Genomic DNA, 12,246 nt, shown 5'->3' with positions numbered 1-12,246 from the left:
GAAAGGTCACCCAGCCCCTCCCCAGCCTTGTAGCCTGCAGCCCTGCTTTCAGGCCTGACTCCGCTGACTCCCAATAAGCCCAGGTCCCTCTCTAGGCCTCAGTTTCCCCATCTTTCTGCTGGAGGCCTTGCTGTCCCCTCTCCTCTGAGCTCAGCAGTCCCATAGCTCTGGGGTTGGCACCCACTCCCCAATTGCCCGTTTCCCCAGCTGCGAGTGAGGGCAGGTTGGGCCCAGTCCGGGCAGCCTCAGCCATTCCCGTGCACTGGCCCCGTCTCATCAAAACCCCTCATTCCCAGAAGCCGCTCTGTTCCCCGGGGGGCTCTCTGACAGCTCCGTCCCTCCTGCCAATCAGCTGGGCAGAACCTCTCATTTGTGGGTGAGGGTAATTAGGGGTCCACCCCAGCTGCTATTCTGGGAAGGCTGCTGGCTGAGGACATTCGTGTGTGTGCGTGTGTGTGTGTGTGTGGGGGGGGATGTGGGGGAGGTGGGTTGGGGAGTGACTCCCAGGCAATACCAACACTCCCAACGCCCCTCAGGGAGAGAAATTGCAGGGTGCGGCCCCTGCTCCCCTGTCCCCTGCCACGAACTCAAAAACAGGCTAAAATAGGAAAGAGCCAAATCCTAGGTTTGTGGCTGCTGCAAAGTGCAGGTTGGGGTGCAGAGCAGAGGGTGAGGTGGGGCCTGCGTGGCGCCTCGAGGCATCTGACCTGAGCTCAGGGGACCCTGAGTTGTCCTCAGGGAGGGACCCGAGAGTCTGGTGGTCCAGCTCTCACTTCAGGCACATGCGGGGAAACTGAGGCTCGCCCTGAATCCTCACAGCCACGTCGGGAAGTTGGTGCTGTTACTACCCCCGTACGAGAGGAAACGGAGGCTCAGCGAGGCCAAAGGGAGATGAAGTTGGGAAGGGGCTGAGCCGGGATTTGAACCTGGGCCTGGGCCCCTCTCAAAGGCAGGCCAGCCGCCGCCGCTGAAAGATGGCCGTGGTGATACCGCACCTTGCTGAGCTCCTGCACTCGGAGTCCAGCTGTGTCCCCGAGCATTTCATCAGAGACACAACGTCATGCCGCTTCTTCTTCCCGCATGTTTACAGTGGGGGGAAGCCAGCCAGCCCCCTGGGGCCTGGCTCCCGAGCTCTGGGGAGAGCAGTAATTTGTGTGTCTGCTCTCTCCAGAGGGAAGAGGGGTGGCCTGAGAAGGAAGCTCACAAACAGCCAGACATCCGGGAAAGGGAGGAGGAGGAAGGGAAGGCTGCCTGCTGCTTCTCTTCAGTTGCCACACTTGCGGGCAGCCCCTGTCTTCAGGGGTGGCGGGGACCTGGAGAAGCGAAGGCAGGGGTTTTTCCTTCTCTCAGGGGCCTGCCTTCCTGCAGCAGCCTTGACCGACCGGAGCTCTGGTGCACCCCCTTCATGTGATGTGTCCCTGCCTCCCTCCAGCAGGCGAGGCTGGGCGGCGTGGTGAACAGGAGGAGCTCTGAGACCTCGGTCAGTGCAGGCAGCTTCCCTGGCCTTCGTCTACCCAATGTCGTAGGGGTGCAGCACAGCCTTCCTGCCTGAGGAGTAAGGGAACCTGAGCCGCCGTCCAGGGGGCCCTGGCACGAGGGGGCGCTTAGCAAAACTGTAATTCACTGGGACCAGCTCGCCTACTGGTGGTTCCCGGTTGTTTTTATTCATTTTCCTGGCTTGTCTTAGCACAGAGGCCAGAAGCCTTTTCCTGCAAAGGCCCAGCTAGTCAGTGCGTTAGGCTCTGTGGGCCACGCAGACTCTTGCCATGATTTACTTCGGTTGTCGGGACACAAAAGCAGCCCCAGACGATGCGTGGGGAAAAGGGGCGTGGCTGTGTTCCAAGGACACCGGGTCTGTGGGAGGAGGCCGAGGGCTGGGCCTGGCCCGCAGGCGCTGAGATGGGCGGTCCCCGGTCCGAGGGGTCTCCCTGGGGCCTCTTCCTGGTCATTCCTGAAGGGGAGCTCCTGCTCCCGTAGTTGATGCGCTTTTGGGCTCACCCCTCTGTTACTTTCCCATTCATAGCCTTTGCCCTTCATCTGTGAGTTTCCCAGCCTCTTCTGGTTGACTTGTAGGCGTTTCCTGAATATTCCAGATAGTTATTCCTTGTTGGCTTTAGACATGGCGGAGCTTTTTGCATCTGCTGTCTGCCTGTGGCCTTCTTGTTGAAAGGAAGTTATAGGGCTTTTTGGAAGGTTTGAACCTGTATCCCCTTTCCACCTTGGACAAAGATATTCTCCTGCATTTTGTTAGGTGAGTTTTAGTTTTCCTGTTCATATGTAGGTCTTCAATCCATCAGGAGTTTATTGTGGTATAAGTGTGAGTAGGGATCCCATTTTATTCCCCCCCCCCCCCCCCCCCGCCAATGGGTTGCCTGCACCATCTGGAATTCTTCACGTGATCATCATCACATACTAAGTTCCCGTAAACACACGGCCCTCTTCTGTGATTTCCGTTCTCTCCCACAGGTTCTTCCTCTGTTTCTGCGGTAGTTCCACACTGTCTGGTTACTGTGGCTTTGCAGTATGTCTTTATTATAGCAGGTGGGGCAAGTTCAGATTTTTCAAGGGACGCCAGAAAGCCAGACTTTCATGTGAAAGATCCTAATGCGTTAGTGTCGGCACGTGATTCCATTGAGTAAAACACGGTGCCGGCCAAACCAAGCTTATCCCGGGGCTGCTTCCGGCCCGAGGCTGCCAGCTGGCCCGCGGCTGAGACCTTCCCGTGTGCGCCTGACCACGTGCCTGTGTCTGTGGGTTTGCAGTGCTGGAGAAGAGCGAGTTCAAGGATGAGTCGCAGTACTTCCGCTTCCACGCGGACGAGGAGATGGAGGGGACCAGCAGCAAGAACAAGCAGCTTCGCAACGACTTCAAGCTGGTGGAGAACATTCTGGCCAAGCGCCTGCTGGTAGGAGCAGAGCTGAGCTGCTGCGTCTCCCTTCCCAGACCCTCCTTCCGACAGGGCTTCACCTGTGGCTGGAAGACCTTCAGATGTGGGCTCAGCCTGGAGCACCAGGAGCATGGGTGATTCTAGGTGGCGGCTGGCAAAGCTGCCAGGAGGCCCGCTCACCACTGGCCAGGACTGCCTTCCTCACAAAGGGGATCGGGCTTACGGGGCTGTCCTGCTTTTCCTTCCCACCCCCCCTTGTCCACCCTGCATCCTCGCATTTGCAGAGAGGATGGCCTCCTGAGATGACTCACCCTGCAGAACCAAAGCCTTAGGTTTTCTGGGCTGGCACCCTGTCCGCCCAGTTGCTGTCCATGCCCTTGCATAAATAAGGTAGAACATTTATTTGAAAACCCTAACACGTTAGAGTGTTGGCAGCCTGTTGCGATAGTTTGCCTGCCAAGCCCACTAGGTCCTGTTGCTCTGTCTACTGCGAGCAGCAGCCTTCACTCAATGCCTGCCCTCCCTCCATCTTCCTCCCCGTGTCTCTTGAGCAATCGGGAGATAGCTCAAGAGGTTAGATCTCTTGCCGCAGCCAGAGTTGGGGCCAAATTCTGAATAATATGAAGACAGCCCCATTAACTTCTCTCCTGCAGTACTTCTCGGGTAGCTGGACATCTTTAGATTTAGTTTGTTCATTAGGCCAGTACATTAAAAAAAAAAAAAAAGCTTTTATTGATTTCAGAGAGAGAGAGGAAGGGAGAGGGAGAGAGAGATAGAAACATCATTGATGAGAGAGAATTATTGATCTGCTGCCTCCTGCATGCTCCTCAATGGGAATCAAGCCTGTAACCTGGACCTGTGCTCTTATTATGAATTGAACTGTGACCTCCTGGTTCATAGGTTGATGCTCAGCCGCTGAGCTACACGGGCCAGGCTAGACCAGTGCATTTTAATCGAGCACCTGCAGCATGCCAGCAGGTGGAGAGACAGTGGTGCATGACTGAGAGACTGCCCTTAGGTTGGGAGGAGAAGGGAGACAGGCGATGAAAAGTAAACAAATACGAAATGAGCACCAGATCGAGGTACGAACGAGGCGGTGTGTCTTCACAGATAGGTGTTGAGCACCTACTGTGTGTTGCGGGTGCTGTTTATTCTGTTGCTATACTCCCCACCCCCATGTAGATCTGGGGCCTGAGGAGCCCGTAGGATCATAGGAGCCGTGTGGGGCCAAGGCAGGGCTGGCTCCAGGATTCCCTCCCAACTCCACCACCTCACCGGGTCTCTCCGACTCCGCGCCCACAGATCCTGCCCCAAGAGGAAGACTACGGCTTCGACATCGAGGAGAGGAACAAGGCTGTGGTGGTGAAGTCGGTCCAGAGGGGCTCGCTGGCCGAGGTGAGGCCTCTCGGAGGGGCTGTGTGGGTAGGAGAGTGAGGCGTCTCTCTACACATTCCTTGAGGCAGGCAGCAAACCCTGGAATGCCCCTCCTCGCTCACTCGCTCATTGTCCGCGTGGGGAAACTGAGTTCAGAGTTTAAGTCATCTTGTCGGCCTTCGCCTGGAGCTAGGACAGCCCCTCTGTGTGTGCGCGACTGGCTCCCTCTGCTGGTCAGATGGGGAGGTGCAAGGAAGAGTTTGTGAATCAGCTGTTATAAGGAAAAAACTACGTATTTTCTGGCGTATAAGACGACTTTTGAAACGAAAAAAAGTCTACCGAAAATCGGGGGCAAAAGACAAAAACTGCACAAAAATTACCTGCAGATCTTGACGGCAAATTAAGTCTTTTCTTTAAAGTGGGGGGTAGTCTTATACAGCGAATATAGGCCTAAACCTGTTCTAACTGAAAAATTAGGGGGTCGTGTTATACACCGGAAAATACGGTAACCCTCCATGGCCTGCATAAGACGTCATGGACATAAGGTCTACAAGGAGGAAGAAGAGTGAGTCTGTGGCAGGCCAGAACTTCAGCCCCAGGTCCTCGCAGCTGCTCCTTGGGGTGTGCAGCTGGGTAGGCAGAGGCACCTGTCATGTTGTCCAGGCACCTGCTTGCGTCCCTGTAGTGATTAGGAATGCGTTTGGCTGCAAGTAGCCACCTGCCCGCCCCACAGTGGCTGGAGCCATAGGACTTGATCTAAGTCAGTGGTCGGCAAACGGCAGCTCGCGAGCCACATGTGGCTCGTGAGCCGCGGTTTGCCCCTTTGCTGACTAATGAGTTTGCCGACCACTGATGTAAGTGGTTAGAAGGAGGTGGTTGCGAGACTTGGTTCGGGGTCAACATTTCTGACTCTGGTCACAGGAGGCTGCCCCTGTCCTCATACGGCAGGGTGGGAAGCAGCAGTTTCTCCTCGAGGGAAAACGTCTTTTCTGCTAATGCCTCCTGCCGGCTTTCCTTCCTAGCACCTTGGCCAGAGCCAGTCTCACCAGCCTGCAGAGCGGAGGGACTGCTTACCACACAGGGGGACTGGTGGCCCTGGGGGGACTGGTGGCCCTGATCGTGCTTAGACCCTGGGGCTGGGGCTGTGAGGAGAACAGGAAACTAGCAACCTGGTGTGCGTGTCTCCCCGCCAAGATGGCCGGCCTGCAGGTGGGGAGGAAGATCTATTCCATCAACGAGGACCTGGTGTTCCTGCGGCCCTTCGCAGAGGTGGAGTCCATCCTCAACCAGTCCTTCTGCTCCCGCCGCCCCGTGCGCCTCCTGGTGGCCACCAAGGCCAAAGAGTGAGTGTCCCCAGGGGCCAGGGGCCCACCAACCTTCCTCTCAGGCTGAGGAGGTGCCTGAGTGCTGGGGATGGTGGGGGCCGAGCCTTCCTGGACCCCTGAGGGTGGGGCTCATCCTGCAGGTACACGACCCGAGGCTGCTGCCTCCAGTCATTGGGCGGGTGTTGATCGTGTGCCTGCTGTGCCTAGGGGGGGCTTCAGGCTCTGGGGATCCAGCCCCGTCTGGATGGGTACATCTACCGCTCATAGATCTAGTCTGGGTGGAGGGTAGAGCAGGAGACAGACCGACACAAACAGGGGAGAAGTGAGAGGCATACTGAGCCAGCTGATAGTGAGTGTGGGCTGACCCATACATAAAGCCGGGAAAGAAGGTGGGCGGTGTGGAGGGATGGTGGTTAGGGTGCCGCCGAGCACCGAGGGGAAGCCCTGAAGGAGGTAAGGAGGCAGTCAGGGGACTTGTGGGGGAAGAGGGCTCCAGGAAGAGAAAACAGCCCATGCAAAGGCCCGGGAGGAGCCTGGCTGGTGTGTTTGAGGAACAGTGAGGAAGCTGATGTGCTGGAGCAGAGCAAGCGAGAGGGAGGGAGGGATGGGGGATGAGGTCGGCCAGACAATGGGGCCTTGTGTCCATAGTAATGGCCATGGAGCCACTTGGAGGCTCAGAGAAAAGGCGAGAGAGGCATGATCTGATGTGGGTTCTGGCGGAGTCCCGCTGGCTGCAGGTGAAGGCCAGATGGTGGGGGGCAGAGGTGGAAGTGGGGAGCCGTGGTGAGGAGGCCGCTGGACCAGCCTGTGTGGCAGCAGGGGTGCGGTGGGAAGTGGTTAGATACCAGATATAGGTGCAGGGAGAAGCGTTTTCTATTTTAAAAATTGTGCACTTGGTTTCCACGTCTCCCTTCTATTTAAGGCAGATGCTCCCCGGTTTTCTGTTGACAGGCGGGAGGGAAAGTTTTAATAGGATCATTTCCGAGTAGAAAGGCAAGCCAATTTAGGGAAAATGATTGATTGGATGGCTGGAATGTGGAAGGGGCAGAAATCACCAAGTGGAATGAACCCGTCTTAAGTCTGGCAACACCTGCGCTTTATGTGGCTGGTGGGGATGGGAGGGATGGCCCTGGAGGCCATGGGGGGGGGCATGCCCTCGGGGAAGCAGGCAGCCCACCGCACAGTCCTGAGCAGGGGCCACCTGCTTGACTCTGGTGTTCCCCCTGCAGAACGGCCAAGACCTGGGCTCTCAAACCGTGTTCTCTAAAGGACACGTGTAGGCTTTTGTCTAGAGTCAGCGCCACGCTGTGTGGACCACGTCTCACCCTTCCACCCGTGATCGCTGCCTAAAATGTCACGGGCAGAGGTGTTGCTCTGGCCGCCCAGAGGCCTCCTCCCACCAGGAGGGAGGGAGAAGGGAGAGCGTGATCCGGGTTTGTGTGTGTGGGCTGCGGCTCCCTGGCAGGCTGTGCTCCAGATGAACTGGAGGCCCTGGTGGGGCGGGCTTCGGTTGGGCGAAGTGAGGTTTCTCTGTGTATCTGGGAGCTGGAACGCCTGGCCCGGCGAGTGTTTTGGGCTGGATTTCCCAGAAGTCCTGGAGGCGGGGCCTCCTCAGGGTGGCCCGCTGGCCCGCTGGGCTGTGAGATGCTGCTCTCCCTTACGGCCGCTTCCGCCTGCCGCAGGATCGTCAAAGTCCCGGACCATCCGGAGGCTTTGTGCTTCCAGATCCGAGGAGCTGCCCCGCCCTACGTCTATGCTGTTGGGAAAGGTGAGTGGGAGTCTGACCGACAGAGGGGAGCTCGGGAGACCCCATCTGTGTGTGTGAGGGGAGTGCAGAGTCTCCAAACCGCTACCACCAGGCCTTTGCGCACAGCACACCATCGGCACTTACGTTCTTTGCACGAGGCCAAGGCTTGCAAATGCGAACACCTATGGGGGTAAGGCAGTTACAAAGGAGTAACTGAGAGGAGGACAAGAGGGAGTGGTGAGGACTGTGGCAAGGTGGAAAATACCCACTTACTCTAAAGAGACCCGTATTCCTCGGCTCAAGCTCATTGGCAGGCAGGAGCTTACCAAAAGTCACATAGCTGGTTTGTGGCAGAGCCAGGGTTTGGACCCAAGCCCCTGGGGTCCAGGCCTTTGCTGGTCAGCCATCACCGCGTGCAGGCCCGATATTGTTTCATGTACAGACAAAGTGTGGCATTCACTTGCATTTACAGAGCCTTCCTACGAACCACACAGAACCCTGGGGTCCGAGGCCTACAGTTTGGGAATTGTGGGATACCTGAGAAAACATACATTTGGGGTCCCAAAGACCCGGGCTTGACCCTGGCTTCTCCTAGCGATGTGGCCTTGAGAGAATTCCTTTGCCTCTCTGAGCCTCTGTAATCCTGTCTACAAAATAGGGTGATCCTGGTCCCAGTATCACACAGGTTGTTGCAGGATTTTAAAGGAGATGAAGTTTTAGAGTGAAGCTCGTTGCTATTTCTCTGAGCCTCAATTTCTATTTCTGCAGAATGGGAATGCCAGTCCCTGCCCCGCCCACTGCAGTGGGTCAGAGAGAGGCCTCAGGGTGGGAGGGATGGAGGTGCAGTGTTTGGGGGTAGTGGAGGACAGACTTCATCTGGATTCTTGCCTGCACGGCTCAGGCCCTCCGCCTGGCATTCAAGCCTCAAGCATTCCTGTGTCCTTCAGGGTCCGAGGCTGCGGCCGCAGGGCTCTGTGCTGGCCAGTGTATCCTGAAGGTCAATGGCAACAACGTGATGAACGATAACGCCCCAGAGGTCCTGGAGCACTTCCAGGCGTTCCGGACCCGCCGGGAAGAGGCCCTGGTGAGCCACCCAAGGGGGTCAGGGGAGCCCTGCTCGGTGAGGGGGCGGGCTGAGAGCCCCCTTTCTCTGGAAGAAAGTCTGAAGGCGTCATGGTGTTTGGGGTCAGGTAGGGCTGGTGGGACTGAGCTGAGGTGAGGCCCTCTGCCCTCTCTGCCTCCCTAGATTGGAGGAGCTGGGCTGTACCACCTCACAGCCTCAGTTTTTGCAGCTGTGAATGGGTGCGATGAGACCCTCTTTTCTTTTTCTTTTTAAATATATTTTATTGATTTTTTATAAAGAGAAAAGGAGAGCAATAGAGAGCTAGAAACATCGATGAGAGAGAATCATCAATCAGCTGCCTCCTGCACACCTCCTACTGGAGATGTACCTGCAACCAATGTACATGCCCTTGACCAGAATTGAACCTGGGACCCTTCAGTCCGCAGGCTGATGCTCTACCCACTGAGCCAAACTGATTTTGGCAAGACCTCTTTTCTTACTACGAAGGCATGTTGGGCAAATGCTTATGTTGATGGTGAAAATGGATGTTATGCTTGGGTTAGGAGCTGGGGTTCTGTGGAAGGTGGTGCTTATTTATCGGGTTATCTGAGTGTTTATTGAGCACCTGCTGTGTGCCTGGCACTTTCCTAGGCCCTGGGGCTACAGGAGAGACACCCATGGATCCGCCGTGTATTTTCAAAGGCTCCCCGCCCCTGGCATCTGTGCGGAGTATAGACTAGAGAGAGTGAGGGCTGAGGGTGCCTGGAAGTCCCTCAGGAAGGTCCCAGGGTGAAGCCTTGGGGCCTCTCCAGAGGAGGTGTCGCCGCCAGGCTTTGCCCGTCCCCTCCTCCCCGGCTCCCAGCGCCAAGGCTGCCCCCCTTGCTCTGCTCTCTCACAGGGTCTGTACCAGTGGATCTACCACACCCACGAGGATGCTCAGCAGGCCCGAGCCAGCCAGGAGACCCCAGGCGAGGACACCGGTGGTGAAGGGGCCCGGGAGGAAGACCAGCCCGACTCAGGTAACGGGACCGGTGGGCAGTGAGACAGAGACTCCCGTGGGGAGCCGGGTCCCCTTCGGTGTCCTCCCTCCCTTGTGAGCCCATCTGGGTGCCATCCGTTCTGGGTTCGTGTCTGGTCACTGCTCTGGCAAAGCACCGCCACCCCGGGGGCTTCACACAGCACACACTCCTCCTCCTGCAGTTCCGGAGGCCGGAGTCTGAGAGGAGGCTCGCGGGGCCAGAGCCGAGGTGTCAGCAGGGTTGCATTCTCTTTGCAACTCGAGGGGAGCACTGATTTACCTGCCGGTTCCAGCTTCCAGAAGCTGCCTGTGTTCCCTGAGCCATGGCCCCCTTCTGTCATATGCGGAGCCAGCAATGCTGGCCCGAGTCCTTCTCTCCTTGCCGCCTCTCTAACCCCGCCTCCTCTGCTTCCATCTTCCCCACTTGAGAGCCCTTGTGATTACACTGGTGGACCTGACTCATCCAGGGTCACCTCATTGTAAAGCTGTCTGCTGGGAACCTTAATTCCACCTGCAACCGTCGTTTCCCCTTGTCACGTGAGAGCGTGCAGTCCAGGGATGAAGATGCGGCTGTCTTCGGGGCCATTATTCTGCCTACTACGGGCTCCCACATTTATTTCCCTGGTGCAGCCTCAACCCTGAACTCCAGGCCTGTCTTACTATCTCCTCGCCCCGCCCCCTCCGGTATCTAACAGGCACCGCGGACTCCGCCTGGTCAAAATGGACACTCCTGAGCTTCCCCCGAGAGTCCCATCTTCATCCTTCAGATCCATAGGTCCTAGATCTTGGAGTCCCCTCAGCTGTTCTCTTTCTTCTGTGTCCCTCGGACCTTAATTCCAGAAGCGCACTCTGTTGCCTCTGTGTTCCTCATGCATCTCACCACCTCCGTTGCTGCCTGGTCCAAGCCACCATACTGTCTCACCAAGACGATTGTGGTAGCCTGCTCACTGTCTTCCCTGTCCCACCTCACCTCTCCTCTTTAGGGCTGCTCTAAAAAAAACAACCCACAAACTAACAAACAAACAAAAAACAGAACAAAACATTCCAATGACTCCCACCCTGACTCAGGGCAAAGACCAAGTCCTTATCATGGTCTTCAGCCTCACCTCCCATCACTTTCCTATTTGCCCCCTCTATTTCATCCACTCCACCACCAAATGTACTCCTACCCCAGGACCTTTGCACTTGCAGTTCCCTCCGCCTGGAATGCTCTCTTTCTGAGTCCTTCTTATCCCACTCACCTCTCCTCTCAGATGTTACCTCCTCAGGGTGCCCTTGTGTCCCAGAGTCTCCTTATTCTATTCTGTTTATGTATTAGTTGGCTGTATATCATGCAGTGCCTTCTTTGTTTTCTAGATATGCCACTCCCTAGCTGTGTGGCCTCTGAGGAGTCAGGTAGCCCCCTCAGGGCCCATGTTAACTGGGACTGTATCTGGGCTGCATGACATTAACTCAGGAAACGGAAAAGTCTGGGTAGGGTCATGTGAGCTTCAGATCCGGCTCGATCCAGGGCTTTATGGAGTCTCATAAGGAGTCTCTTTCTCTCTAGTTTTCGGCTCTGCTCCCTCGGTGTTGGTTTTCCCTTTACCTGCTGTATTATCCATGTGGTGGCTCTGGCAACTTGGAATCCAGTTGAAAAGAGAATGTCTCCAGCTCTTTGTAGATCAAAAAAAAAAAAAAAAAAAAAAAAAAATCCCAGACTTGACTCTCATTGGCCCAGCTTGGGTCACATGCTCATTTGTCAGCCAATCACTGTGAACAGAGGAAATCTTCAGCTTGTGCCTTTGGTGAATGATGCAAATGTGGCAGGGTAGGGGTGGGAGGGATCTCTTCTAAGCCACCTAGACTGGGAATAGGGCACACGGGTTGATTTCTAGCGGGACAATGCAGGACAAGGTGTGAAGAGTAGTAGGCTGACAAAATCGAACAGAGCTGCAGCACAGACTTCAGGTCCCCATCTGTCTGACGGGAGCTGTCCGCGGTGCAGGGCCAGGGGGCTGGCTGGCTGCGGGGTGGAGCCCCCTCTTCAGGGCTGATGGTCCTTTCGGCTTCCAGCCTTCCCTCTGCTGTCCATGGGTGCCCAGCTGAGCCTGCAGGAGGACAGCCCCGTGGTGAGCCTGAACGTGGACAACGTGCACCTGGAGCACGGCGTGGTGTACGAGTACGTGAGCACCGCGGGCATCAAGTGCCACGTGCTGGAGAAGATCGTGGAGCCCCGCGGCTGCTTCGGCCTCACCGCCAAGGTCTCGTTGGGCACTGCCCTGGGGGTGGGGCAGCCTGATCCCCATTTCCTCCGAGTCAGCCCGGAGTCCTGAATTCTAGTCTCTGCCCCAGGGCATGGGATTTAGGAGAGTGACTTAACCTCTTTAGCCTCAGTTCTCCAATCTGCAAAATGGGCCAGTAATAGCCCTGACGTCCTGGGGGTGTTGTGAGGCATACAGGAATCTCTGTAGATAAACTGCTAACGGCCCTGCTTGGGGCAGAGTGTGTGCTCAGGAGTTCATCTTCCTGCAGATCCTCGAGGCCTTTGCTGCCGATGACAGTGTGTTCGTGCAGAACTGTGGGCGGCTTATGGCCCTGAGCAACAACATCAGGACCATGTCCCATTTTGAGTTTCGTCAGATCTGCGACATCAAGCTGGAGAGCATTGGCCAGAGGATTGCCTGCTATCAGGAGGTACCTTTACCCTCAGCCTGGGACATTTTGGCTATAAATGTTAAAACCCACCACTAGTTAGATGGGAGGACATATTGGCTTATATTTCTGAAAAGTCGAGAGGCGGACTTCAGGCATGGTTGTATCCAGGTGCTCAAGCAGATATCACTGTAAGAC

The 12,246-nt window shown here is 56.3% G+C and overlaps 1 protein-coding gene across 4 annotated transcripts in view; it reads left to right on the top strand.

Annotated features, from left to right (window-relative positions):
* PREX1 (phosphatidylinositol-3,4,5-trisphosphate dependent Rac exchange factor 1) overlaps window positions 1–12,246 on the top strand; it is a 166,996-nt gene that overhangs the window by 133,309 nt on the left and 21,441 nt on the right. For 2 of the 4 annotated variants that reach the window (XM_036418583.2, XM_036418584.2), the window contains exons 16-23: window positions 2,763–2,905; window positions 4,190–4,282; window positions 5,456–5,604; window positions 7,269–7,354; window positions 8,281–8,417; window positions 9,295–9,427; window positions 11,470–11,657; window positions 11,929–12,090. In XM_036418583.2, coding sequence (XP_036274476.1) covers window positions 2,763–2,905; window positions 4,190–4,282; window positions 5,456–5,604; window positions 7,269–7,354; window positions 8,281–8,417; window positions 9,295–9,427; window positions 11,470–11,657; window positions 11,929–12,090 — 1,091 coding nt within the window. The remainder of the gene's footprint in view (window positions 1–2,762; window positions 2,906–4,189; window positions 4,283–5,455; window positions 5,605–7,268; window positions 7,355–8,280; window positions 8,418–9,294; window positions 9,428–11,469; window positions 11,658–11,928; window positions 12,091–12,246) is intronic. The other 2 variants (XM_036418585.2, XM_036418582.2) reach the window with 1 other exon arrangement.

The sequence above is a fragment of the Pipistrellus kuhlii genome, unplaced genomic scaffold (assembly GCF_014108245.1).
Source record: "Pipistrellus kuhlii isolate mPipKuh1 unplaced genomic scaffold, mPipKuh1.p scaffold_m20_p_6, whole genome shotgun sequence".
Lineage (NCBI taxonomy): Eukaryota > Metazoa > Chordata > Mammalia > Chiroptera > Vespertilionidae > Pipistrellus > Pipistrellus kuhlii.
This window is presented reverse-complemented; position numbering and strand designations above follow the sequence as displayed.